Source organism: Aulonocara stuartgranti (genome assembly GCF_965226115.1).
Source record: "Aulonocara stuartgranti genome assembly, chromosome: 14".
Classification (NCBI taxonomy): domain Eukaryota; kingdom Metazoa; phylum Chordata; class Actinopteri; order Cichliformes; family Cichlidae; genus Aulonocara; species Aulonocara stuartgranti.
In genome coordinates, this window is record NC_138950.1 from 15,723,938 (window position 1) to 15,749,880 (window position 25,943).

At 40.6% G+C, this 25,943-nt stretch overlaps 5 protein-coding genes across 7 annotated transcripts in view; 4 read left to right on the forward strand and 1 right to left on the reverse strand.

Annotated features, from left to right (window-relative positions):
- Positions 1–358: 358 nt before the first annotated feature.
- On the forward strand, positions 359–3,108 carry LOC309687618 (P2Y purinoceptor 13-like; the record flags this gene model as incomplete). Its single annotated transcript, XM_082502715.1, has 3 exons — positions 359–425; positions 2,102–2,350; positions 2,663–3,108. 3 exons carry the CDS (start codon positions 359–361, stop codon positions 3,106–3,108), a joined length of 762 nt encoding a protein of 253 aa, XP_082358841.1.
- Positions 3,109–4,118: 1,010 nt separating this feature from the next.
- LOC309687874 (P2Y purinoceptor 13-like) lies at positions 4,119–7,343 on the forward strand. Of its 2 annotated transcripts, XM_082503141.1 has the most exons (5): positions 4,119–4,357; positions 4,658–4,679; positions 5,283–5,486; positions 5,601–5,990; positions 6,334–7,343. In XM_082503141.1, the coding sequence occupies exons 3-5, from the start codon at positions 5,301–5,303 to the stop codon at positions 6,826–6,828; spliced, it is 1,071 nt and encodes a 356-aa protein (XP_082359267.1). In that variant the 5' UTR covers positions 4,119–4,357; positions 4,658–4,679; positions 5,283–5,300; the 3' UTR covers positions 6,829–7,343. The 2 variants fall into 2 exon arrangements, with proteins under 2 accessions (XP_082359267.1, XP_082359268.1); XM_082503142.1 differs by lacking the exon at positions 4,658–4,679.
- Positions 7,344–11,905: 4,562 nt separating this feature from the next.
- Positions 11,906–20,545, forward strand: mfsd1 (major facilitator superfamily domain containing 1). Of its 2 annotated transcripts, XM_082504035.1 has the most exons (17): positions 11,906–12,125; positions 12,302–12,354; positions 12,687–12,799; positions 12,946–12,988; positions 13,124–13,191; positions 13,553–13,661; positions 13,792–13,894; positions 14,279–14,377; positions 15,230–15,341; positions 16,004–16,060; positions 16,253–16,409; positions 16,624–16,721; positions 16,845–16,957; positions 17,079–17,126; positions 17,314–17,380; positions 19,756–19,861; positions 20,067–20,545. In XM_082504035.1, the coding sequence occupies exons 1-17, from the start codon at positions 11,981–11,983 to the stop codon at positions 20,124–20,126; spliced, it is 1,551 nt and encodes a 516-aa protein (XP_082360161.1). In that variant the 5' UTR covers positions 11,906–11,980; the 3' UTR covers positions 20,127–20,545. The 2 variants fall into 2 exon arrangements, with proteins under 2 accessions (XP_082360161.1, XP_082360162.1); XM_082504036.1 differs by lacking the exons at positions 19,756–19,861; positions 20,067–20,545 and adding an exon at positions 18,227–19,577 and having other exon boundaries at positions 11,907–12,125.
- A 122-nt stretch (positions 20,546–20,667) lies between these two features.
- On the reverse strand, positions 20,668–21,919 carry LOC309688372 (P2Y purinoceptor 3-like). Its single transcript, XM_082504037.1, has one exon. The coding sequence runs from the start codon at positions 21,689–21,691 to the stop codon at positions 20,702–20,704; it is 990 nt and encodes a 329-aa protein (XP_082360163.1). The 5' UTR covers positions 21,692–21,919; the 3' UTR covers positions 20,668–20,701.
- Positions 21,920–22,157: 238 nt separating this feature from the next.
- Positions 22,158–25,943, forward strand: part of schip1 (schwannomin interacting protein 1) — a 240,246-nt gene continuing 236,460 nt past the window's right edge. The window contains exons 1-2 of the mRNA XM_082503656.1: positions 22,158–22,263; positions 22,506–22,593. Coding sequence (XP_082359782.1) covers positions 22,241–22,263; positions 22,506–22,593 — 111 coding nt within the window. The 5' untranslated portion in view covers positions 22,158–22,240. The remainder of the gene's footprint in view (positions 22,264–22,505; positions 22,594–25,943) is intronic.

The following is a 25,943-nucleotide window of genomic DNA, read 5'->3' on the forward strand; positions in this document are numbered from 1 at the left end:
TGGACTTGACACTTTACATGTATTAAGGCTAATTTACACCATGGAACCCTGCTCTAAAGACTGTCACTGTGTCACTGTAACAGAATCACTGGGTTGGTTTGTTGATTGGTTGCAGGTAATAGACTTGAATTAGTTTATGTTAGCTAACAGTAACAAAGCCAACAAGTGAGTGGAAAAAAAGAAAACTAAAATTGGAAAGCAGTCTATGCAGGGCTGTAATAAGGAATTTTAAAAAACCTGCAAAAAAAACAAAACAAAAAAGGATGCGCTGTTTACTTTAACTCTGTGTCTTTTAAGCAGTAATTTGTTTTTAGTTGCTGTCTAGCTGCACTGAAATGCAAAAATCTGTCTGTTAAACATGATGTTAGAGTTTGTAGAGCACTTTACAAATGAGGACCCTGTGGAGGAGATCCTGTTTGAGTCAGGTGCACCGAAGTCAGAAACTTGATTTTTCCTGTCATTTTTCCTATCCACTGGTGTACTAAGCACGGCAATACCCTGATGTTCACAACATTCGATCAGTGCTGTTTTATGCAATAACATTTTGTGGAATCTCAAACACATCCAAACAGTTTACAACATATCAGGTTACTACATTCACCACAAATAACCCTATAAGTTTCTTACCAAAGCATGATCAGGAATCCTAACATAAAAAAGTCCAAATCTAATTGAAAGAGAGGATTGTTTCCCTGCGGACACGCTGGTGGATATAAGGATTCCCAATTTTGCTTTGGTAAATGGCCTGTATTTGTATAGCGCTTTACTAGTCCCTAAGGGCCCCAAAGCGCTTTACACAACCAGTCATCCACCCATTCACACACTGGTGATGGCAAGCTACATTGTAGCCACAGCCACCCTGGGGCGCACTGACAGAGGCGAGGCTGCCGGACACTGGCGCCACCGGGCCCTCTGACCACCACCAGTAGGCAACGGGTGAAGTGTCTTGCCCAAGGACACAACGACCGAGACTGTCCAAGCCGGGGCTCGAACCGGCAACCTTCCGATTACAAGGCGAACTCCCAATTGGATCCTGTGCAGTAAATCAGCTGTTCCTAGGACTGCGCTCTTCTGGACAGAGATCTCCGATGTTGTTCCTGGGATCTGCTGGAGCCACTCGCCTAGCTTGGGAGTTTGGGGAACTGACTGCTCCGATTACCCCTGGGACCACTGTTACCTTCACCCTCACATCTTCTCAAGCTCTTCTCTGATCCCTTGGTGCTTCTTCAGCTTCTCGTTTCCCTTTTTCCTGATGTTGCTGTTATTTGGTACACTACGTCGATCACTACGGCTGTCTTCTGCTTCCTGTCTACCACTATCATGTCTGGTTGGTTAGCCACCACTATTTAGTCTGTCTGTATCTGGCAGTCCCACAGAATCTTAGCTCGGTCATTCTCCACCGCCCTAGGCGCGTCTCCTATTTTGACCTTGAGGTTTCCAGGCCATACTCGGCACAGATGCTTCTGTATACTAAGCCAGCTGAAACACCAAACTGAATGTCAGACTCCAGCTTGGCTCTCATCGACACAATCCTCATTTATAAATGCTCTACAAACCATAACATCATGGTTAACCGGTGGATTTTCCCATTTTAGTGCAGCTAGCTAGCAATGAAAAAACAATTAATGCTCAAGAGACAGACAGTGAAAGTGGACTTTTATATATAAATATAAAACTTATTGCTGCAGTCAAGGGCAGCATAAATTTGACCTCCTTACACTGCATATCAGTTCCAGTTTCCTTGTTTTTCACTCAGTTATTGGACCTGTCACTAGTTAACTTACATAAACCTATTTAAGTGTCTTAGCAGCAACTAAACAACTAACTAACCAGTGATGTCACTTTCTGTACTGGCACAAACTGGCACTAAACACGTCCTGAAAGCTTTCACTTTAAGCACTTAAATCCAACTACACAGACAGTTTTAAATCTATAACAGTTTTTTTGTTCAGTAGCAATGATACATGTAGTGTTTCATGTCCATTCAAGTTGAATGCATTCAAGGAACAATCTGTTTAAAATTCATACGTTACTAAACAGAGTATATAGGGATTTTCTTTTCTGGAACTATGGCCGTTTAAAACATGTTTTCCTTCTCTAGGTGGAGCGATGCCAACTGAGACAGCTCAAAATGATTCAAAGTGCCAGAGTTTCACTTACAACCCAAATGTTATCCCAGCCCTCTACTATCTGATGTTCCCTTTAGCCTTGTTGCTGAATGGTGTAGCAGCCTGGGTGTCCCTACACCTTAAGTCCACCACCACCTTTGTGGTGTATTTGAAAAATCTGATTGCTGCTGACACTTTAATAACCTTGATCGTCCCATTCAAAATTGCATCTGACTTGTCGGGTGCATCACAAATTATATTCAAACTGTCATGTCGTTATTTCAGCGTCGTTATGTACAGTCTAATGTACATATGTATTGGTTTGTTGGGTTTAATCAGTGTAGACCGTTTCTTCAAAATCATGACACCCCACGTAAACTTTGGCCAGAATGTGACATTTAGCAAAGTGATAGCAGGCTTAGTCTGGATAACAATATTTGGAGTCTCAGGTTTACCAAATATAATTTTAAGTAATAAATCACCCAACTCGACACAGGTCATTACTTGTATGCAAATGAAAGGAACAGAAGGAGTTGCATATCATACAAAAACAGTGATTTTTGTCAATATTTTCTTCTGGATTGTCAGTTTGGTCATTGTGGTTTGCTACATCTGCATCACAAACAAAGTCATTGAGTCATTTCGAAACTCCGGCAGCAATAACAACCATGGAAAGCAGAAAATCAAACTACGTGTTTTTCTTGTTATTATTGTCTTTTTTGTGGCGTTTGGACCATATCACATAGTCAGGATCCCATACACGTTTCAGCAAGTCAACTATGCCAGTAATTCCTGCTTGTTTGAACTGAGCAAATTTGCCAAAGATGCCAGCCTTTGGCTTGCCACCACAAACACATGCATAGATCCACTTCTCTATGTCTTTCTGTGCAGAGAGTTCAAAGAGAAACTGGTATCTTTGATGGCAGATGTTGCCATCTCACTTAAATTGGCTTCAGCACCAGACAAACCAGACACCACTTTGCAACAGACTAAATTCTGATAGATCTTACGAAATAGTATCCCCGATTAGATCGGCTCAGATGTTATTGCTGTATTGAACTTAATTATTCCTGTATTTATTAACATTTAATTGCATTATTTACTCTTTTAAATCGTGTAAAATTGTCCTTTTAGTACTAAATGTACCACATGAAGAGTTTGAAAAACTGTAACATGAAACGCAACAGAGTGAAGTGGTATTTTCATGCATATTTTATGTAAAGGTAGCACTTTAATCAGAAGGCGAATGGAGACAACGCAATTATCATGCAAATCATCTGTCTTTCATGTAGATGTTTTGTAATGACTGTGGTTAAAGTAAATAAGGTTCATGGCAATAAAGAGTTTGTCTAAAATACATTTTTGTATGATGTTAAGCATGTATGCAACAAGTTTATGTCCTACTGCATTGCTTACTAATTATTAATCTGCTAAAATATATGTCTGTATATTCCATCTGATCTCACTGAGCTTTTACTTATATATTTTTCTTTGTGTGTGCCAAACTGACTGTTGGCTCATGGAATTATATTGTGTTTATCTGTCATGATATGTATCTACATGTGTGATGTGTGTTAAGCAACAACATCATTTGGAGACTTGTAATAGAAACATTTCTCAACTTGCTTTTGCAGCTGTCATAATTCTTGGTTCAAATCCAAACAAAATCCCACAGGAAGTTATTTTTGCAATGTTCTCAGAATGTCCTATTTTTAACAAGAAAGTGAGAGTGGAAGGGGATGGTCAATCAGTCAGTTGTTGTTGTAATTTGATACTATTTACAGAAAATACACGCTATTTCAAACAGGGGCAATTTATAATAATATCATTTTCTTCCCAATTTTTTTTACATTAATGCATCATGGTAGAGCTTGCTTGCTTTCAAGTGAAGTCAGTCAGAGCAATGTGCAAGCTTTGCATGTTACTGTTGCCCACTAAAACCACAGCTGGTGGAGACTTTTTGAAACAAGGCGTAAGTATTGAACATTAGTTGCGAGGTGGAGCGAAGAGCTGTAGGGTGCAAGAGGTCTGCAAATAAGGCTGTGGCTGTGGTGTTCGCCTCTTAACAGCTACTAAGTCTGACGCAAGCTAGCGGAGGCAGAGGGACTGGCACGGAGTAGAGCAAGCCTCTCAGCAGACAATTGGAACAGGAAGCAAGGAAGGAAAGGGTCTTTCACCCGGAGGAAGACTGGCAAACTCATTGGGATTGTGACAAGACAGCCACACATTAGCTCCAGGGACCACCCATTGTAAGAGCATCAAACACACACACACAAAAACACTTAAAAAGAGAGAGTCAGAAGGGGAGGAAATACCAAGAAAGACATAAAGATTCAAGACTCAAGCCAGAACCAGTATTCCTGGACTGATTAAAGAACTAAAATAACAGCAGGAGGTTTTCAGTTTTATTTATTTTTTTATTTTCCTTCATTATTTCCTGTGGCTAAGAAGAAAAAAGAGGAATTTGATATTTCACTTCTTCCTTTTTATGAAACATTGTATTTTCCGTTGCATTTTGTCATTATTCTTCTCATGCCCCACCTAAACAGACGATAAAGACACAAAAAGAAGGTAAGACTCAATTACTGGCTTGTCATGTACATCTTGCAGATAAATTACTTTGTGAAACTGGGCACAAATACTTAATTTGCCTAACAATGTAACTTGCAGAAAATCTAATTAACATTTGAGTGCACACTAAACCAGACAAAGGTTTGAAAGCAGTGTGTATTAGTTGCCATAGTCCATGTGTATAACCTCAGTGCTATTCTTCAGAGCAAAAAGAAGAGAGGACATAGGGAATATAGAATGAACAGAAGCTCAGACTGTGCATTTAAAGTATATATTAAGTCTGTATCTACATGACTACAACAAACAAAGTATTGGTATTTTTAAGTAGAGGGTAGGAAGCAGCTGTAACATTCAAAATGATCTGATAATTCCTGTTGTCAATTTTTTTGTAACTCTTGTCATATAAATGAATAAACATCTGTCATATAAGTAATTATAATAATAAAGTACTTCAGCTACATTTTCTTAGGGACTTTTGAGAGATAGACACAATAATGCTATAATTATCTCATATTAATTGTAGAAACAGCATATTACAGTGTTTTTATCATTTCTTATGATGTCTCTGTCATCTTTTTTTTCACTCTCTCATCCTGTCAAAAGCCAACTAAGGATCACAGTATGAACAACACCCTGTCCAACACCACCTCCTTCAAGTGTGTTCGGGATACCAGCATAACAGCTGTGGTTTTCCCCTGCCTATACAGTGTCCTCTTCATAGTTGCTCTGATACTAAACTCCCTCGCTGCATGGATCTTCTTCAGTATCCGAAGCACTTCAACATTTCTGGTCTTCCTAAAAAATGTGGTAAGACACCAAGGCTTTTGCTTTGTAGGTTTACTCTCCGCTGCAAAGTAAGGAAACAACAACAAAAAAAAAAACAGCATTACAATAACAAGGTTAAAATTTGCTCAACAACAGGTGGTGGCTGACTTGCTCATGACTCTGACCATCCCTCTGAAAATCTTAACGGATGCAGGTGTGGGTTCCTGGCAGCTACGCGCCTTCCACTGCAGATACTCTGCGGTGCTCTTCTACATCACCATGTACATCAGCATCCTCTTGCTGGGTCTCATTAGCTTGGACCGTTACCTGAAGATTGTCAGGCCCTTTGGGAAGTGTGCCCTTCAGCGGGTCCGTGTTGGTCAGATACTAAGTGCAGCTGTTTGGGTGGTAATGCTATCATTAGCGTTACCCAACGTTATTCTAAGTGACAAGCCGCCACGGCCGTCTGGAAACAGACTGAAGTGCACGTCCATGAAGAGCCCGGCTGGCTTGCTGTGGCATGAAGGTTTCAACTACTTCTGTCAGGTAGCTATGAATTAAGGAAACACTTTGAAATTTAAGTAAACATTCATATTCAACCTCCTTCCATAAAATTTCAGAACCAGCTGTTCTCCTTTAAATGTATCCCACAGATGACACTGCTGTCAGCTTTTTAATGTTACTCATAAGCATGTGTGTAAGCAAATTTCGCACAATAGAGAAGTGTTGCTATTAATATATCTGAACTACACAATCAGCTAATTTAAACAGAATACACGATGTCCTTCTGCAGTTATTAGAATCTTACTGCTACTGCTGACCTAAATTAATTGGAGAAAAGCTGTGAGGTGCTCCTCTGATTTCCCCTTTTCTTGTTTTGTTTTTCTAGGTTATTTTTTGGGGGACGCTTGCTTTGATGGTAGTCTGCTACACATTCATCAGCAAGAAGGTTTATGAGTCATACAAAGCCTCAAAGAGTAGATCTCGGGGTGCCAGTCGCAAAACCAAAGCGAAAGTCTTCGTTGTAGTGGGTGTGTTTTTCATCTGCTTTGCACCATTTCACTTCGTCCGGGTTCCCTATACCCTCACCCAAACACGGAGCGCAACAAGTGACTGCAAGGCTCAGAATGCCGTCTACTTTGCCAAGGAAACCACCCTGTGGCTTTCAGCAACAAATGTATGCCTAGACCCGCTTATCTACGTGTTTCTATGCAAGGTGTTCAGGAGAAGACTGACTGCTGCACTCTGTATTAAGTCTCTCCAAAAAGGTTTTGACTCAGCCACATCAACGCAACTTGAGATCTCACAGATAGCCTACAGTAAAAGGCTGTCACACAACGGCACGTCAGAAGCCAGTGAACAGTGCACTCTGGGACACAATTAATAACACCCTGGAAGAATGTTTATTTTGTATATAGTAATTCCTCCTAATAAGACGGTTGTAAAAAAAAAACAAAAAAAAACATGTAAAAACGAATGCAAGTTTATAAGAAACTGATGAGTAGACAATGTGTCAAAGAAGGAAAGCCAAAAAGTCTCTGTGAGCTACGACTACTGCTTTTCATACAGTACTAACCAAGTTTCTTTGTTTTTTGCTAAGTCATCCATCACATTTCCTTGCTTGCACTTGCTGTCATTTACACTTCCTCTTTTCTAATCTTACATAAACTGCACTTTCCCTTTGCAAAAACTTTGACGTGGTGAAGATCTTGACAGCACAAGGATTAATAACAAGGGACTGAATAATCATTGAAAAGAAGAATAATAGACTTTAACAAACTCTGCTTCCAGTAATTAAAATGTTACTATCAGTTTAATAAAAATTATATTTTTCATGCTGCAGTTGCACAGTGTTCACTTTTATGTACTTTTCTGAGGCTAACAAAGCTCACACAAGCATCATTGGTGGGTAAGCTAAAAAGCAAGCCAAAACATATACAACAATAGCTACATACAAATAGATGAGGTTTGAAGTTAAGTTTAGGGGGGCTACCATGAGTCGTAAATATGTCTTGAACTAGCGTTAGTCATGAAATTGAATTTGTGTATTCTTTATGTTGGCTTCTGAACACAGACGATTCAAGTATGAGAGATCGTGAATAAGAGATCATGATCTTGACAAAATGTTGTGTCTGCATCAGGTGATAAAGTGCGCTGTTTGCTAATCAGAAGGTCAGTGGTATGGTCCTTATCTTTAGTCTGCTTAAACTGAATTGAAAGTGAATTTTTTTTTTTTTTTTTTTTTTTTTTTGGCCTGTCCCGTTTGGCTCTTTTGCCATCAGAATTGTTGTCTAAAGGCAAAGAAAGATGCCCAACGGATTTACTTTACCAAACTGACCATCCCAGCCTTGCCGTAATGGTCCATTTGATTCACCTTTTATTGTTTATTTTATTTTCACTTACTGAATACGGGACAGACTTGACTGGGGGAAAGAAGGGGAGAAAGAAAGAGGGAAAGAGAAACAAGCTGAGAAGAGGGACGGGGGAGAAGGGCAAAAGACAAAAACCAACAGAACGGGCAGAGAAAAAAAATGCATATATCAATCACCTGGATCACCTGCTGAGAAAGAAAAAAGAAAGCAAGCAGAAGAGAACAAGAGTAATAGAATAAACAACATCACAATGATATATGGGAATATGACAGTAAATACTAAATATTAAACATTATTGTGCAGCACATAAGATCAACAGAACACAGTGTGCTTTGAGGTAGGAGCCAAAAAGGGTGTAGTTTGTGGGTGTGATCACCCGTGTGTACACCTGTGAGCATGGACGCGCTTGTTTTTTGTTTTTTTAAAAGGTTCCTTCATGTAATAATCTGCTAGAGGGTGTGGGGGGGCCACAGCCCCGTCCTCCAGGGCGTGAAGCAGGTGTGGAGGAGATCAAAACTCCAGACATCCAGAGGCCCCCAGAACACAAGAGACCAAGGAAGACCAACAGAGGGGCAGCTGCGCCACTGTCCCGGAAAGAGCTGAGGAGAGTCCCAGATGAGGGCTCACTCAGCAGCCGCGGAGCAGAAGCCAGGGGGAGTTGCAGTGACGCGCCCGTGAGCTCCGCCGGCAGCCAGCTGCGCCTGAGTGACCGAGCCCCAGGCCGAGAGGCCGGGGGCACCCCACCTCTGAAGTGGCCCGAGCGAGCCCCAGGCTCCAGGCCCCGATAAGCGGCCGCCAAGGAGTGAGCCGGTGTGTACCTGGACGCCCATCCCCAAACACAAAGAACCACCAACGCACCGATGTCTGAGGGGGTCCGCCACTGGCAGGGGAATATTGAAAGTGAATATTAAAAATGAAATAAAACCAAACATAATGGCAAATATAAAATTGAAATATCTGTTTTGGGAAACATAAATACTGGTGTTAGTCAGTCTTTCACATCTGGTACTTAAAGAAAAGATGCCAATTAAATAGAAAGAAAAGGTCAGTGCATTATGAAAGCTTGACAGGAATATGGTTGAGAAACACAGACCTTCAAATAACTTTTCATGGTGTTTAATTATTTGAATTATTTGTTTGTTTGTTTTTTGCTTGCACACTTTACACTAAATGATAGATGACAATATTTACCTATCTAATATCAGTGTTATTTCATATTTGGGACATTTTTTGAAAAAAACAATGAAGGTAAAAAAAAGAACAATGAACAACACCCTGTCCAACATGAGGACAGAAACGCAGACACATAGCGCATTGCAGGAGATCAGCTATTTGATAACAACCACTGCAACCCAACTAGAACAACGCCCAGCAATGCTGCAAGAATTTCCAAGTATAGTATACTGCCTTTCACAATGCTGCAGCAGCTTCTGATGAATTTTCAAATTGAACAAGGGATGGGAAAAAGAATACAGATCTGGAATTAATGGACTTTTCCCCACACTACCACACCCCGAAGATGGGCTTCTGGACATTCACAAACTGGTTCGGCAGAATTAATGTCACTTCCCACCTGATTTATAATCCAGTCTGCATGTGGGTTTGATTAATATAATAATGAAATATGATCTTTCTCCACCCCACCCACTGTCGGTTACGATAGAGGCTGATATTTGGGCAGGAAATTAATGAGCTACTGAGTGGGGAGAGTAGCAACTGCAGCCGGGGGAAGGACCATTCATCACCTTCAGATTAAATCCTCTGACAGATGATAGTAGTGAATTATGAGAAATACTAAATTACATTCATGGAAATTAAATAAACCCCCCAAAGATAATGTTACCTACCCATTTCCACAGAAACAGAATTCTATGACTAGGGATCTATAACATGAGGTAGGGACTGACATTTACTTGCATGGTTGTGTAGCTCACATGTCAGCAAAACCAGTAATGTCAAGGTCTGCACTGACAGACCGTGTGAAGGCTGAAATGTGGACCCAAAAGCAGACATGTGGAAACAAAACTTGATTTCAACTAAACATGAAACACGAAACATGAAACATCTAGTACCTGAGCTAGACGAACAGACGACAAACAAAGGGAAACTCACACAATATATACACAGAGAGGTGACAACAGCTGGGATGAATGGACATGATGACACAGGGGGAGTAAAACTAAACACACTGAACACAGGATGAGAGACTGTCAAAATAAAAAAGGAAGCAGGAAAAATATGGAGCTGAGCGCGAACACACTTGTCAAGTAATGTTTTCATGTTAGAGCTGCCAACAGTTTTAAAACACTCACTGTGATTTTAGGAAGTTTATTAGACAATTAAATATGTTAGGATGATATATTTATATTGCACGGAATCTACATTTGGTTACAATAAAGTAAAAAAAAATCTGAAAAAATATATACATAGAATCAGAATCAATTGAAGTATCTCGGGGTCTTGATCACGAGCGAGGGGAGGAGAGGAGAGCAGGAGATCGCCAAACAGATTGGCGCTGTGGTGCTGCAATGAGAGAGCTGAGCGTAAAACATCGAAAGGAGCCAGTTGAGGTGGTTAGGGCATCTGACAAGGATGCCTCCTGGGTGAGGTGTCGGGGGATGTTCCACTGGGAGAAGGCTCTGGGGCAGACCCAGGATATACTGGAGAGATTATATGTTGCAGCTTGATTGGGAACAGCTTGGTGTTCTGCCACACAACCCGGAATTGGTGGCCAGAGAGAGGGAGGTCTGTGCTTCTCTGCTTCAGGCTGCTGCCCTGAGACCCATCCCCAGATAAACAGAGGAAAATGGATGGATGGATGGATGGATGGATGGAGTGATATAACATTGGGGGTTATTAACAGCATTACTCTGATAAAGAGTGTGATTACATTATCACATCATATGAGAGTTTATTTGCCAAGAGTCTGTGTCCAAAAATGTTATATCCACTTCAAAGACACTGACTCCTCAACCTGTATCTGTCTCCTTTCACAAAACAGTGGACAGTCAGCCTACACTCACTACAGATGAACACCGGGTACAGTTTATGAGGTGACCCGCTTGAGGGTAAAAACATAAAATACCACAAAATATCGAATTGGCACGAGTCATGCCGTTTTCATCAACGTGAGCATTCTGCTCAGCTCTTTCTGATTTGCATAAAAGATTTATAGTCCAAAGTTGGGCTGTTATACAATTGAAACTTCATATATCAAATATGTTTCAAGATGATCGGTTGACCCCCTTTTAGGCTTTTTTTTTCACGCTATGAAATGTTTAAACATGAAAATCTTGAAAACTATTAAAAGATAAAATCCTGGTCTGTCACTGGTCTGTCTTACCATCAAATCAGCGTCTGTAATTTGAGATAAATGTCTGAGTATTGGTTTTTGAAATACAATTTATCATATTTGCTCAATCTAACGTGTAAGTGTAATGAAAATAGCATTTGTTTATTTTGTGACTATCAGCGCCCCCCACCCACCAAGTTTTTGTAGTTTGTAGTTTTGTATAGTTTTTGACATGTTGATGACATGTTGGGAATCACCTGTCAGGTCACCTGACAATTCAATTCCAATATAGGCGATTTAGCTTTATTGCTTTATTCTTCCATCTCCTATGAAGAAATATAGTCTTTACAATTTTCATTAACCTTTATTCTCACCATCTTTGAATCCGGTGACCAACGAAACTAGCTATCACAATAGTTTAAGCTTTTAAATTAAAGTGACTACTTTATCTGTCCAAAAATACTGCCACACTTTTTACTGTAAAGTTTAAAACCACTTGAATCCGCTTTCGTTTCTTCAAAGAAGAATTTTTAAACGCAAACTCCGCTCTTCTTTTTCAAAACATCCCTAAAAGACCATCTTTCGTTTTTCAGGGAAAGGTGATCTCAACAGTAGCTTTTAGCGTCTAATATTTCATGCTACATCGTGACAAACGTTACTAAACCTTACTAACTAACCGTTTGTGCTCACTGTGTAAGACGAAACCTCGTCTGTTATTTACACTCATCCCACTCCGCTCAGCTGACTGTGCGCGCTCCCGAGGCGTACGCCAGCTTCACTGCGAACATAATGCCACGTGACGTGCATAACGGGTCATATGACTGACACTCTTAGGTCTTCCTCTCTGCTGTGAACCTCACAAATAATCGAACATGGCGGATTTGGAAGAGCGGCAGAGATTGTTGGGAGACGAGGACAGGGGCAGTGGACCCGGCAGGCCCATGCTCGCCATCTGCGACCCCAGCCGCTTACTGCACCGACTGGTTGTCCTTTTTTTTATGTGCTTCCTGGGATTCGGTAAGGAGTAAAAGGCGGCACGGCGAGCTATTTGGGAGATTTGGGACTAACTAAAGTTAAATACTATCAAGCTACTGTAAATAATGCACGTTGTTGTCTGCTTATTATGTATGAAATGTATAATAAATGCAATAGTGTCACGTCTGAGCCCCGCTAATGTGGGTGCTTTGTTCCAGGAAGCTACTTCTGTTACGATAATCCCGCTGCACTCCAAAGTCAAGTCATCCAGGTATTTCACACATAATTCAAACTTTTACACCAGGGCCTTAAAACCAAATGCAGACATTTATTTTAATCCCACACTAACAAGCTTTTGGAGATTTATTTTTATATAGAACAGAGGTTATCTTTTAAAGATCACCATACTCTATGTAAACAAAAAAAATCTACATAATAAACAACAAGAACAGTCAAATAAGATTCCTAGTAAATGGTGGTGTTACACAGATTTATTCAAAAACCTAGAGCCTACTGTGCATTGTGCTCAACACAAAATGATAGCAAAAACTAACACAAAGCGAGAGTCCAATGTCTGTTGTTTTTCTTCTGTGACTCGCCCAGGATTTGCATCTGACGACTGCAGACTTCATGCAGTTGTACGCCTGGTACTCCTGGCCTAATGTAGTCCTCTGCTTCTTTGGGGGATTTCTGCTTGATCGGGTCTTTGGTGTCAGGTAACGAGAAGAACCAGTCGGTTGTATGTTTTTTGCCAACTATGTGTTGTGTATGTATTTTCACCCAAAAGACAAAAGTGAATGCTCCGTATGGATTTTGTACATGTCGTCTTGATTGGTATCTTTCCCCATGTTCTTGTTTACAGGCTGGGAACCATCATCTTTTCCCTTTTTGTCTGTGCTGGACAGGTAATATACTCTTGAAGTTTCAGAAGAATGCAGTTACAGATATACATTCTGTTTAAATCCATATAGCTCAATAGAAAAAATCCTTGGGAAAACTGTGGTGATTAGATTGTTTTTAACTTTTCTACCTCTGCATAGGTGGTCTTTGCTGCTGGAGCATGGACAAATCAATTTTGGCTAATGGAAGCTGGACGATTTATATTTGGGTAATAAAACCAAAACAAACTGTCTTCTAGTTAAACCTTTTTATTTTACTAGCATGTAAAAACGTAAAAAACAAACAAACATTGGTCCTTTTCTTGTTTGAAATAGTAATAAAAAACATGCAGTTTCTTATGACACTGATTCATATCAGCTTACAGAATATGAATGATATAGTCAGAAATACCATATATGGGGGATTCTTAGCGAACCCGAACACACATCAAGTCGCTAAAACAAAGTCAGTGTGGTGTTATTCAGTCACATATATTTATCCGTCAAGAGACATTAAAGTCTGATTCTAGGACTCAGGTTTTCAGTCTTGTTGCTTACATGATCCCTTCTATGTTGTCTTTTCTTGGGTAGTATTGGAGGAGAGTCTTTGGCAGTAGCCCAAAACACATATGCAGTGAACTGGTTCAAAGGCAAGGAGCTCAATCTAGTATTTGGCCTTCAGCTGAGCATGGCTCGCGTGGTAAGAACGCTCCAAATGAAAAAGTGCATTTATACAGGCTTTGAAATACTTGTATTTTTGTTTGTTTTGATATTTTCAATGAGGTAAGCTGTACAAAATGCATGCCACTGACTTCTCTGCTCATCCCAAGGGCAGCACGGTGAACATGAACATAATGGGCTGGATTTATAACAGAGTTACAGATGCTGTTGGCTCGCCTGGACACGCCGTGCTGGGTGCATCACTCTTGATAGGTAAATGTTTTACAGTTGCACTTCACTGAACCTGACTTGTCAGGTGAGTTTTACACTCTCAGACTCCAGTTACACCCCCTTTATTTCCTTGTTTGGTAGAAATGCTACACCCTTTCTTTTTTACTTCTAAGTTCAAGTAACACAGCTAGCACAAACCAACAGAGAGAAGTGATATAGAGAACTAAAAGTGCTGCCGGCTGTTCCAGACGAATCACAAGGAACAGAAGAAGTGCCAGTTCTTGTAACGTTATCCTCTGACATGCAGACGTTTCCACTTTTGCACAACTTGCAGTTTTGTGTTGTTTCCTGCTGCTTCTAATTTCACTGAACATGTTTAGTGGCAATAAAATGATTCTGATTCTCCATTTCTTTTTCTCCCCTTAGCTGCCATAACGTGCGTGTTTTCCCTAGTCTGTGCCTTGGTTTTGGGATTCCTTGACAAAAGAGCCGAGAGGATCCTCAACAAGGAACAAGAAGGAACAGGTAACATCTTCCCATACTTTCTCCCTCAATTTTGTGTTTTCCCTCTTTCACTCACATCAGTGAATGAATACTAGAAGTCCTTCCACAATCGTTGCAGATTGCCCCCGTGTGCAAAGTCAGATTTAGTTTTTGTTTTGTTGAGCTCTAAAACCAACTATCTGGTTTGACTCTACTTTCTCTGTTGTGTTGGACTTTTTGTTGTTGTTGTGTTGGTGGCAGTTATAGCCAGAGGTGATTTTGTGGTTCTAACCCTAGTCACATGACAAAAATAACCTCTTGAATTTATTTACATTTAAAATGTCAAGAATATCCACTTGGTCTTTAGGTTGAAATTACCAGAAGTTAGTTGTCAAAGGTCTCTCTGACCTCTCAAAACCTTTTTTTTTGGTTGCAATGGTTGCATTGTGTGGTTTCATTAGTTAACCCATTTGCTGGCTTGTCAACAGTTTAATTTCTCAAAAATTTTCAGCAGAAGCAACATTAGCAAGTTGAGTTGGCATCGCATGATGTCACCCTATTAAAAGGGAAATGAGAAGTGAGAGCGCTGAAGCCTGAAATGCATCCATGTGTATCCTGCCTAACTCATGAAGTAATTATTAAAAAAAAAAATCACGCACATCAAATATGATAAAATAATGAACTGATGGCATTTTTGTATTCAAATGGTTTAGTCTGCAGAATCATGGATGAAAACTACTACTCGGCGGGGAAGAAAACGTTTAAATTTGGCATGCTGTAGCATTTGTCAATAAGGAAAAAGGTTGACATGTGTTAAAGAAGCATTTATTCTTTTAGAGTTGGTCAAAGCAAATGGTGTTCTCAGACAGATTTGTTTTTTGTGTTGCATGTTAGCCGAAGTGATCAAGATCACGGATGTGAAGCATTTCCCTGCAGCCCTGTGGCTTATCTTCATCGTTTGTGTAGGCTACTACGTGGCAGTTTTCCCCTTTATTGGACTGGGACAGTGAGTACTCCATACGTCTGCACTCTTCCTCTAACACCATGTTTCCTCCAGTGGTCCTTATATTGCTTTTATAGTATATATACTGTCTGCAGAACGCTGTCTGCTCTGTGCATCCCCTGTTTCTCATGAAATACAGGAAGCAGCACACGGATCCAAACATCCAAGTGCATTATCTTTGTTTGTTAGTGGTGTATTTTATATGTTATTCATTTAATGTTAAAAGTGACCTGATTTAGTCTTTCCTAAAGTCAACATATCCTGTGATGTGCCCATAACCATTTAGCTTTGAGTGAAGAAAGAACTCCCACTCTAAATAATGCACTGTTATGGTTAAAATGCTTGATAAGAATTAAATAAAGAACCGTCATGAAGGTAGTTGTTCAACCTCACAATGTTGTGTTGTGATTAAACTACAAAGGGAGTTTTTGACAAATAGCTTTGAAGTGAAAGGACACAATTGCAGCCATTACAAAATGAATTTCCTTCACTGAAAGGCGTTCTCAGATCACGTAGCAACTGACATGGATTTGCCACAATGGGTCAGCGCTAACTGAGCGGATGGCTGCTATGAAAATTCAATCTCTCCTTTTGTTGTCATAACAGCCAAAAAGCTAAGCAGTGCTTTGTACTGTGAACGTATCATCTTGTCTTTTCATTCGCAGGGTGTTCTTCATTGAAAAATTCAGCTTCTCCCCAGCTCAAGCCAGAGCTGTCAACAGGTAACTCAGCTTAGGTGTTGCCTGTTGGGCAACTGAGACCAAGCTACCTTAAGATATTAGCACTCTTTATATTCTGCAGTTTTTGTGGCGGGTGAATTTCCTAAAATAGCGTGTTCTTCATTTAATATAAGGATATTCTTTATATAATGTTTTAACATGAATCATTCATTGTCCGTTGTCTATCTTTCCTAGTATTGTGTACATCATATCAGCCCCTGCATCTCCAGTTTTGGGCTTCATGGTTGATAAGACTGGGAGGAACGTGTATTGGGTATTGCTTGCAGTGGCAGCAACACTTGCCGCTCACATGATGCTGGCCTTCACTTTCTGGAACCCATGGATCGCAATGGTGACTTCCCTGGCAACCTTTTACACTGCACTTAAACATTTTGCACATTCATAAACCGTTATAGTATGTCTTGAAAATTGAGTCTGTTCGTGTGGATGAACTAAAACTTTTTTTCAGTTGGAGAATTGTTTTATCTCGTGTCCAGTTAACTTCTTTGGTTTCAGCCAACTGAGAAATTGTAAAGTGAGATTCTGTGCATTTGCTTGATTTCCAGTCCCTGCTTGGCGTGTCATACTCCTTATTGGCCTGTGCACTTTGGCCCATGGTGGCTTTTGTCGTGCCTGAACATCAACTCGGGACAGCCTATGGCTTGTATGTGCCTTTTTTTTATCATTAAGACTTAAATTATACATATTCTGCTTGTTTGGGCCACCCATTAACATATAAATATTGCTATATTGACACTGATGTGTGTTCTCTGTCTTTGCACATTAGTATGCAGTCCATTCAGAACCTGGGACTCGCTATCATTTCCATAGCGGCAGGGGCGATCCTCGACAGCAAAGGGTACCTGGTTCTGGAAGTGTTTTTTTGCGCCTGCATTTGTGGTCAGTACTTTTATGTCTTTTTGTTTCCCTTTTTTTTTTTTCAAAGTCTTGTTAGACACTTGTGAGTGCCATTGTTGGTTATGTCTTTTTTTGCATTGGTTTTCCTTCCACTTTCTTGTAGTTGGACTGATAGCCGCAGTGTTGCTGTACTTTGTGGATTACATTAAAGGTGAGAAAAGACTGGAGTGTTGAATTGTCCCACATTTTCACTCCTCTCTGTTTTGTGTTTCTTTATTGTCTCCGATTTTCTTCATAAGCTTTCTCATATGACATCTTTTCACTTTACTCTCACACTCTTTTCCTTACCATCAGATTCACTCACTGCTTAATCTGCCTATTTCCTTCTCTTGCTCCAGGAGGAGATTTGAACCTGTCAGCCGCAGCCAGAGCCAAACTCAGTAAAGAAGCCAGTTCAGATGCAGAGTGAGTAGCTTTGACCTTCCACACACCGTCAGTGCTTTTCCACCCACTTGCGCATCAATTAGACAAGCATCTCAGAAACGTATTGAACACTTCTCTCATGCAGTCAAGTGACATAAACACATTGTAGGTAGACAGAAACTTCCAATATAGACACAACTAATAGTTTTAACTACAAATAATAGTTAATAATGTATAGAGGTTATAAAACATACCAAAAGTTTCGGTCGATTAAACTTTAATTTGTTCAGAGTGGTTGTTACAGAGAACAGGGTTATGGACTTGCTAGGGATATAATACAGTGTATCAATAATGTTATGATTTCTTATTATCCACGCTTAAAATGCAAGAAACCTGTACAACATGTATTTTGTATGTATTATATATTATACATGTATTACACATATAAAAATGAAGCGGACTGACACAGACTTTGTTGTTGGTTCTGCAACAAAGAGAAATTTTAAAGGTAAAAATCCTTTATTAGGTTTTAGTTCAAAAGTTTTTTTTTTAATAAACACACACAGGCAAACATGTTTTGAAGCGAGTCTTCTTTAACTTCAGGAAGTCATTTTCTATATTAGCTGGCTGGGTTATGTGCTTCGGCTTTCATATTCATTTGTACTGACACGTGCATGTTAGCTGTGGTTGGTTTATTTTGTACTCGCAGCACTGAATGAAACCAATACTTCTACTTTCAGTTCACAGTTACAATTAGAAAGAACGATGAAAGTCATATGTTTTCTGGACTCATGTAGAACCTGACTAATCTCTATTTTTATGTGTGTGTTATGACTTGTGCAGACTGATTAATATCTCCTGGTTCATGCCTTAATTGATATTTTCCAGATGATGATGATGATGATGAGCGAACACACATGGTCCTGGGCTTCAGAGCCAGAAGGCTGCAGTGTCCACCCCTGAGCTTTCAATCTGCTACCATGGGGCAGGACTGCGGTTCTGACTCCGCCCAGTGATGTCATCTGTGGTTCTTCACACCAGAACTGACTGTCTGGAATTGGGACTGTTGCATAACCTTGCATAAATGTCTAAATGCGATTTTACGGGACACTTGACAAACGACATATCCTACTTAATCCACAGTTACTCTCCAACGTGTCAAAGTTACTTTATTTCTACTTGGATTCACTCACTACTGACTTTTTGTGTGTGTCAAAGTTCAGCATGCTTGAAAAATATTTGAATTATCAAAAGATGACATTTGTACTTACAGCACAGAGTGAAGGGGTCCTTTGATTTTATCATGTACTATTTATTGTTAATTTAGCTTTTTAACATGTAAAATGGGGTAACTGATTTTAAATGTTTGGGGTTTTGTTTTTTTTGTTTTCTTGTTTTTACAAAAAAAAAAACATTTCTGCACAACTGTTATTAGCCTGGTTGCAGAAAGCTCTGCAGTTCATTTATGTACATACCATTTGTCACAATTACTAACCAAAATCAGTCTTTTTGGACTGTGCTTGGGCACAATGGGCTCATAGTCAGTTCTAATATGTTTCATTGACCTTTGTGTGGCAGGTTATCTCAAAAAGAGCAGAGCTTACCCATGTAATGATATTCACAGTCTCAACTTTTATAAACTCTTCCATTAATGTGACCTTTATTTATTTAAAGAGTCAGATCAGTTCCACGCAAAAATTGTGTTTTATCGATTGTCTTTATTGCTCTTTTATCAAGCTCAGGTAATTAATTCTTTCTAAGCACTTCCCCAAATTGATATTTGCTTTATCTTAATGGTGTAACAACATATTCAGCTTAACACTGACCATTCCAGTAATGTGGGAGGAGGATTTTGTGTTAATGGCAGGGTCACGCACTGTGGATGATTAACATTCACTACCTCAGTTGGGCAAATGAACCCTTATTCGAGTCTTAACAAGAATTTCATACATACATAAAGACAGCCAGTACAATTAATAGTACAAAAAGGGAAGAAAAAAAAAAGGTAGTTACACATTTAAATGACTATACTCAGAAATGGCTGCTCGGTCAGCTTGTTTGCTCTGTGGTGTCGGGAACTCACTGCAATTGTTTAACAGAGAAAACTTGTATTAAACTTTAACTGACATTGAACTGTGTACAAGATGACTGTGAAATGGTACAGAAAAATTCAAAGTTATTGAAAAGATCACATTTGATGCCATGAACAATGACATTCAATTAAACATTTTTTTTAAAGCATCCTTTTTTTTATTTTTTTTATTGAAGTAGTTCTGTAATACTTCTGTGTCCTTTTCTCTGTCTTCTGCAGCAGACTGGGTGACTAATCCTATTGTAATATTTGCATAATTGTGTTCATGTTAGTGTTGGCTGCAGAGATGTTCAAAGTGTCTATGTTATTTTATTTTTTCCTGCAGGAAAGAAAGGCAGCCAAGTAAGCCGACACAGGGTGAGCTGGCTAGACTGGCACCCATGTCTGCTTTTGGCTTACGCAACCGCTATCTCTCCAGGCTGGGCGCACAGGTACACAAACACACACACACTTTATGCAATTCATATTCAAAGAGAGCCATTTATTAATCCGTTCAGCCTCTTATCTTTACAGTGATAGAACATTATGTTTTTTCTATTATTGTTCTGTTTGTAGGCTTTGCTTCTTCGCTGTTGTAACTTCCACTGTGGGGGTTTTTCTTCTTCATTTAATCTGTCCTGTCTTCTCTTCGCTCAGATCCCAGACCACTTCTCCAGCCATCTGTCATCACTTGCTTACAGGAGTGTTCTGAAATGATGCCCTTCATTCAGCTGTCTGCTGCTCCAACACTGTCACTCTGTGCCTCGAGACAAGTATATGCTAAAATAGACGATGCTTTAAAAAAATGTCCTATTTTCAATGGAAATTTGAAGCGCTTTTTACCTCCAGGTTATTTTTAATCTTCACTTGAATTACTGTTCCGAGTGTTCGCTGGTGTGTTTGTTTTATGGCTACTTAATGTCACTGTTTGGAATATTTTAGACCTGTCTTATTTTCCATTTTTGAACTGAATATTTCTTCTCTTTTAGAAATAAGATTCTCTACATACGACAGAGGGCACCAGTTCCCACAAATGTTTAATGTCACCTATGACCACAGTGTTGCTGCTTTCTATTGAGCAGTCTGTTGATTGTGGTGTTGCTCCAGTTTTGCAAGTTAATTGCAAGATGACCTTAGTATTTGCATAATAATTGCACAATTAGTGAAATTTTGTATATTGTTTAGTTATGACAAATGCATTTTTTAATTTAAATCAATAAAATGAAGTATAAAACACAGAGAATGCGTTTGTAGGATAATTTAAATCACTGTTGTCTACCGATCACATCCCTTCACGGATTATACCCTTCACACCTCTTGCTGACCAGACACACAGTGGGCTCCACTCTTTTATTCCTCCTCCAGAGCCAGGCTCTGAACTTCAGACGCTTTGGCTGAGAACTACAGAAGTAGATGAGAGGATTTACGCAGCAGTTTAGCACGACAACCGGTTTCCAGACTTTAAACGTGATCATGGCCAGGTTCAGCAGATGACAGTTTCCTGGCATGTAGACTCTGACAAACATGTAGACAGTGCGGACAATATGATACGGCATAAAACAAACGGCAAACATGAGGCACACAGTTAAAAGGGTATACAAGCACTTTTTGCGCACACGCTGTTTCCTGGTATTAGAAATGCAGTCCGCGGCCCCGCAGTACAGCACCTTTATCATGGAGCAGTAACAGGTGACCACGACCAAGAATGGGATCAAAAAGCCCGCTATAACCAAGAACAGCCCATATGGAAAGAACATATCAAATTGCGTCGGGCCGGTCATTTCAAAGCAAACAGTCATGTTGTTGATCACACCCGTGTGCGCAAACACAAATGTCGGTGAAATCTCGGCATTGGCTAGAATCCAAATGGACCCTGACGCAAGGATGGCGAACTTTCTGGTCCTGAGGCGCACAGCAGCGATGGGATAGCACACCCCGATGAACCGGTGAACGCTGACGCAGGTGACAAACATTATGCTACAGTGGAGGTTGACCAGAAAGACAAATCTAACAGTTTTGCAGAAGATGTTGCCGAAGGGCCAGAAGTTTCCCATAGCATCGCTGATGATAAGTGGAGGAAGGGCCAACACGAAGAGGAGGTCCGCGACTGCGAGGTTGGTCAGGTAGATCACCGTGTTGCTCCAGCGGCGCGTCCGACAGATAACGCACCACAGCAGGACGCCGTTTAAACTCAGGCCAAGCAAAAAGACTAGGCTGTAGGACACCGGGATAAGGATCCTTTTATAGTAGGTGGACAGCGGGCAGATTTGGAAGTCCTCCATCCAAAAGGCCAAATCTGATGGTTTGATAGGCCCTACAGCAAAACGACCCTTAAAGGAGGCCTTTTAGTATTTAGGCATCTTTATACCTCACCTCTTCGGTTCTCACCTGAGTCTGTGTAGGGTGGCGTGATATAAAATATCAATCGTGCTGTTTGTTTAACTTGAGTCCAACCCACACCCTGGAAGTTAGTTGCTAAGAGCAAATAGATTGGCACACCGTGAGCAATTCCCAGCAACCTCCCCCCTCCCCCGCGCGCGCGCGCACACACACACACACACACACACACACACACACACACACACACACACACACGCAAAAGATAAACCGCGCAGAATACAGCGATTAAAGTCGATCGCCAAGTTAAATGACGCCGTGTCAACACGCGCGGGGGGGGGGGGGCGCTGTATTGAAAAGCAGAGGCGGGGGGCACGCGCACACCCTCAGCATCCCATTGGCTGCGAAAATTTTCCAAGTGTGGTCGCTCACCGGCTGCTCCCGACTCTAAGTGTTCACTGCATCTCTGTCTGACTGCGGGTGGAGAGCTCGTCATGCTGAGGAGCGGCACGTACAGGTTAGTAACCCGCGCAGCGACTCGCCTTAGTCCCAAATGTAAAGCAGCAGTGTTTGTTATTTCGGTTAAACGGGAAGCTCCGGTAACGGCTGCTTCAAGCACTGATGAGTGATTTTAAAACCCTACGTATCGGTACTCTCTGCAGCTGGACACAGAGTACAGGCTCCTCGCATGTCGAGAGATTCTGACATATTTCATATTTTTGAGAGTTTTGCACTCTAACTTGAGTGATGTCCTTACAGAAATGTTCACCAAGGAGAGGAGGTGAGACTGCGCAGCGGGAGTCTGGCTCGGGAGAGGAAGCACCTTGCTCTGTGCATCAATAACCAGGTAAGACGCAGGCTGTTAGTATTGTTGTCATTACTGTAAAATAGATTATATATAATTGTCTGGTGCTGGGAAAGTCATGTCTGTGGATGGATGACAGACTGTTTTTTTTTTTTCGGTGAGGGAACAGTTCAGTAATGATGTCATTCACTTTGTCATTCTTTTTTGGAGCGCTAAGTTGACGCTTTCACTGCTGGGCACCACACACTTCTAGGAGAGGAGAGAAGACGGTGTATGTTGCAAACATCTATTAAAAATGTCTTTCATTATCCGCTTTTGGACTTCTGTTGCACTTTGGAAAGACATTAGAAAAGCACCAACATTATGCACAATGGAAAATCTTTTCCAAAACTATATTAAAGCCGTTTTTCTCCCTTGCTCTCTAAGTGCTTTGAATTCTGCTTCCCTTATTCACCATTTAAAATGGTAAAACTGACTGAGTTCAGTTTGGTTTAGGAAATTGCTTTTTTTATGTTGGCTCGGGGCCACTCAAAGATTATCGTTGTGGCCGCAACTAAAAAAGGTCTCATTAATACTACATATAGCGCCCTTCATTATAAATGACTTCATTTTCAGAAAGAAATAGTCATATTTCTATAGCCATAGTTGAACTGCTCAGCTGAATGGGGCTGGCATGTGTTCCTCATTGCAATGAGTCCTGAGCTCATGTATAGAGTTTAATAGCTCTGACATCTGGTTTGAAAGGAGCAGTTGTTGCAGTTGACTTGCTAATGTAAATTCTGTTCTGCTCGAGTCATCTTTAACAGACTGTTTCCATTGTGTGCTCGAGGTGAGTGTATAGGTGCACAAGTTCACCTAGGTGTAGCGAGCCCCTGAATATTTAATGTCGGTGATGTAGTGTTGCGCATTATCGGTGGCTGGGGATATTGAGCCTGTGAGATCTGAAAGCAGAGTTCCATCATACATTTTTCACTTACTCTGCAATATAGTATGATGGTGCCCCCCCCCCCCCTTTTTTTATTTCACATCCTCCAACACTTGCTCATTTTGACTTCAGATTTTATCCTGATGTGTTTCTACTGCGCGACCTGACAGCTGAATTTCATCATCACTTTTCCAAAAATGACATTTCTAAATTGATCTAGCTCAGCTCTGTGACATGCCACGTCAGGGTGGATTCATGCAAGACTGCTGAGGAGGACGTGAAGAAGCTCGGTGAAGGACCAATCAGTAATTGGCATTAGATATATATGAGTGAGGATACAAATGTGGGTTACTGAGGCTGCTCCACTTGCTCCGTGTGCATGAGTGATTCAGATTCATTGCCGAGGTGAGAACCCCGTGAGAAGCGCATTAATCTATCTAGCTATTACCCCGTAATCAATGGAAAAGCTGAATTTTATGGCTATGGGTCCGTGTTGCTAATCATTTTACAGAGAGATTATTTAAGCAGCATGCCAATGGGGTCACATCTAATGGGGTTAAGTATAAAATATAAAAGGTGGAATATTTGATGCACCACTCACAGTTGGAATTTTGAAATCTGTTACCAGTATCATGCATGAAACTTATAATTCAATAAAAATCAAGAAAAAAATGTCCCAATGTGCAGTCTTTTTAATGAATATATTCAACAGGAGCTGAATATCCATGGATTTCATTCAGATCCTGTATCGCGGTACAGGGCAACAACAGAGTCTTGCATTTTAGGCACAACTGCAGCATTCTGTTATGCAGAGGGTTGTACACAGTACGAGTGTGGTGCCAGGGAAGGGTGTCATATTTCAGAAGTGCATTACTGTATCTCCCTGAGTGGGACAGAGCAGCGCTGAGTGCTGTTTGCGCTAGCTCACTCAAACGCCCCGCGATTGAGTTGTAATGATGTGGACGAGCAGCATGAGCTTGCACGCTGATGGACAGATGTGTTCTTTGCCCACCCCAGTGTTCGTATTCACACTGGAATTTAGTGCCACAGGTAAATAAAAAAAACACCTCTCCCCACCTCACGGTAAAACACACAATTATCTGCCAGTTCTGTGGTGATTTCCATCTCATCCCTTTAAAATGTCCCTGAAGGCTGGTCAGGTCTCAAAGTGTGAGCTTACGGTCTTTGATCACTGAAAGAAGCCCCCTTACCGATGATGGCCTTGTCTATATGCACTCAGAACTTTCCTCACCATATGTTAACCGGAGCAGCTCTCCGCTGGTTAATAGTACCGGCTGGGGAATACTCCCAAGTGCTCCATTTTGCATTTTGATGGGGTGTGTGATCATTTTCTCTCACCTCCTTCATCTCTTTTCATCACACCCCACCCACTTCATATCTTCTTCTTCTATTGCATTTTTTTTTTGAATAACCCTGTGCTCACTTCTTCTTAATTGATAGGCTCTTGCTTCCCTCATTGTACCTCACCATTTTCAGCTTCTTGAATGTTCTGCATTCTTCACCGCAGTGCCATATGCTCAACACAGGCAGTTTTGAAGGCTCATATCGAATAAAGTATGTTCTGAGTGCATCAGTGCGAAGGAGACGAATCTGCCGCCCAACCAAAACAGCTGGTCAGCAGAAAATTGACAAAACTAACAGTTTTGAGATCTGTCATCACGTGTCGAGCAGAATTACCTCGCAGCAGCAAAAGACGGCAGATCAAAAGAGGAACAGATAGTTAAAATATGTGCCTGTTCAGCCTTAGTGTAAATGCTGTGTGATGGCTCTTCCATTAGAGTCATTTCTTTTGATTTATAGATATTAAATCTGTGGATGTCTTTCAAATAAATAGGTATGTATGAGGGTTTTTTTTTTAACTTTTTAATTACAGACCTTCATCTACTTTTTTTGTGTTGCTGTACCTGATTTGCTTCTTCTAGCTTTACTAGATCTACTCCAGCCAGATATTGATAGCTGTGTAAGTACAGCAGCCTAGGATTTATGAGAATGTATACATTCAGCTGCACCTGCCAGTTAAAGGTCTTTACATGTTATAATATAATCAACATGTAACTATTTTCACACGACACTTTCATTTGGATTTGTTTGTCTTTTCTTTTTTCTCTCTCCTAGTTTTCTCGTACCCCTTTCTCACCTCTTAAAGGATATAAAGCTTTCTATATAAGCACATTTATTGCCACTCTTTTACTGCATAGCTATAATACTAAGAGAAAACAAGATTTCAAATTACGTAATCACAGAAACACCTCAGTAACACTATCATCTCTCTGAATGCTTTTTTTGTACTTGGGGACTCAGACGAAAGAGTAAATGTTGACTTCCATATTACTCCTCTCATGCACTGCGCATGTAAATTGATTTCCAATGTCACAATTAATGAGCACCTCCAGTGGTACAGCCCTCTTGATTGGGTATTTCCTCGAGCTGATCGGCAAGTCGAGCG

Coding starts and splice junctions, on each gene's coding strand:
- LOC309687874 (XM_082503141.1), top strand. CDS start 5,301: ATGAACAACACCCTGTCCAACACCACCTCCTTCAAGTGTGTTCGGGAT. Junction 5,487..5,600: donor TGGTCTTCCTAAAAAATGTG/GTAAGACACCAA, acceptor GCTCAACAACAG/GTGGTGGCTGACTTGCTCAT. Junction 5,991..6,333: donor GTTTCAACTACTTCTGTCAG/GTAGCTATGAAT, acceptor TTGTTTTTCTAG/GTTATTTTTTGGGGGACGCT.
- mfsd1 (XM_082504035.1), top strand. CDS start 11,981: ATGGCGGATTTGGAAGAGCGGCAGAGATTGTTGGGAGACGAGGACAGG. Junction 13,662..13,791: donor AGCTGAGCATGGCTCGCGTG/GTAAGAACGCTC, acceptor GCTCATCCCAAG/GGCAGCACGGTGAACATGAA. Junction 16,410..16,623: donor GGAACCCATGGATCGCAATG/GTGACTTCCCTG, acceptor CTTGATTTCCAG/TCCCTGCTTGGCGTGTCATA.
- LOC309688372 (XM_082504037.1), bottom strand. CDS start 21,691: ATGGAGGACTTCCAAATCTGCCCGCTGTCCACCTACTATAAAAGGATC.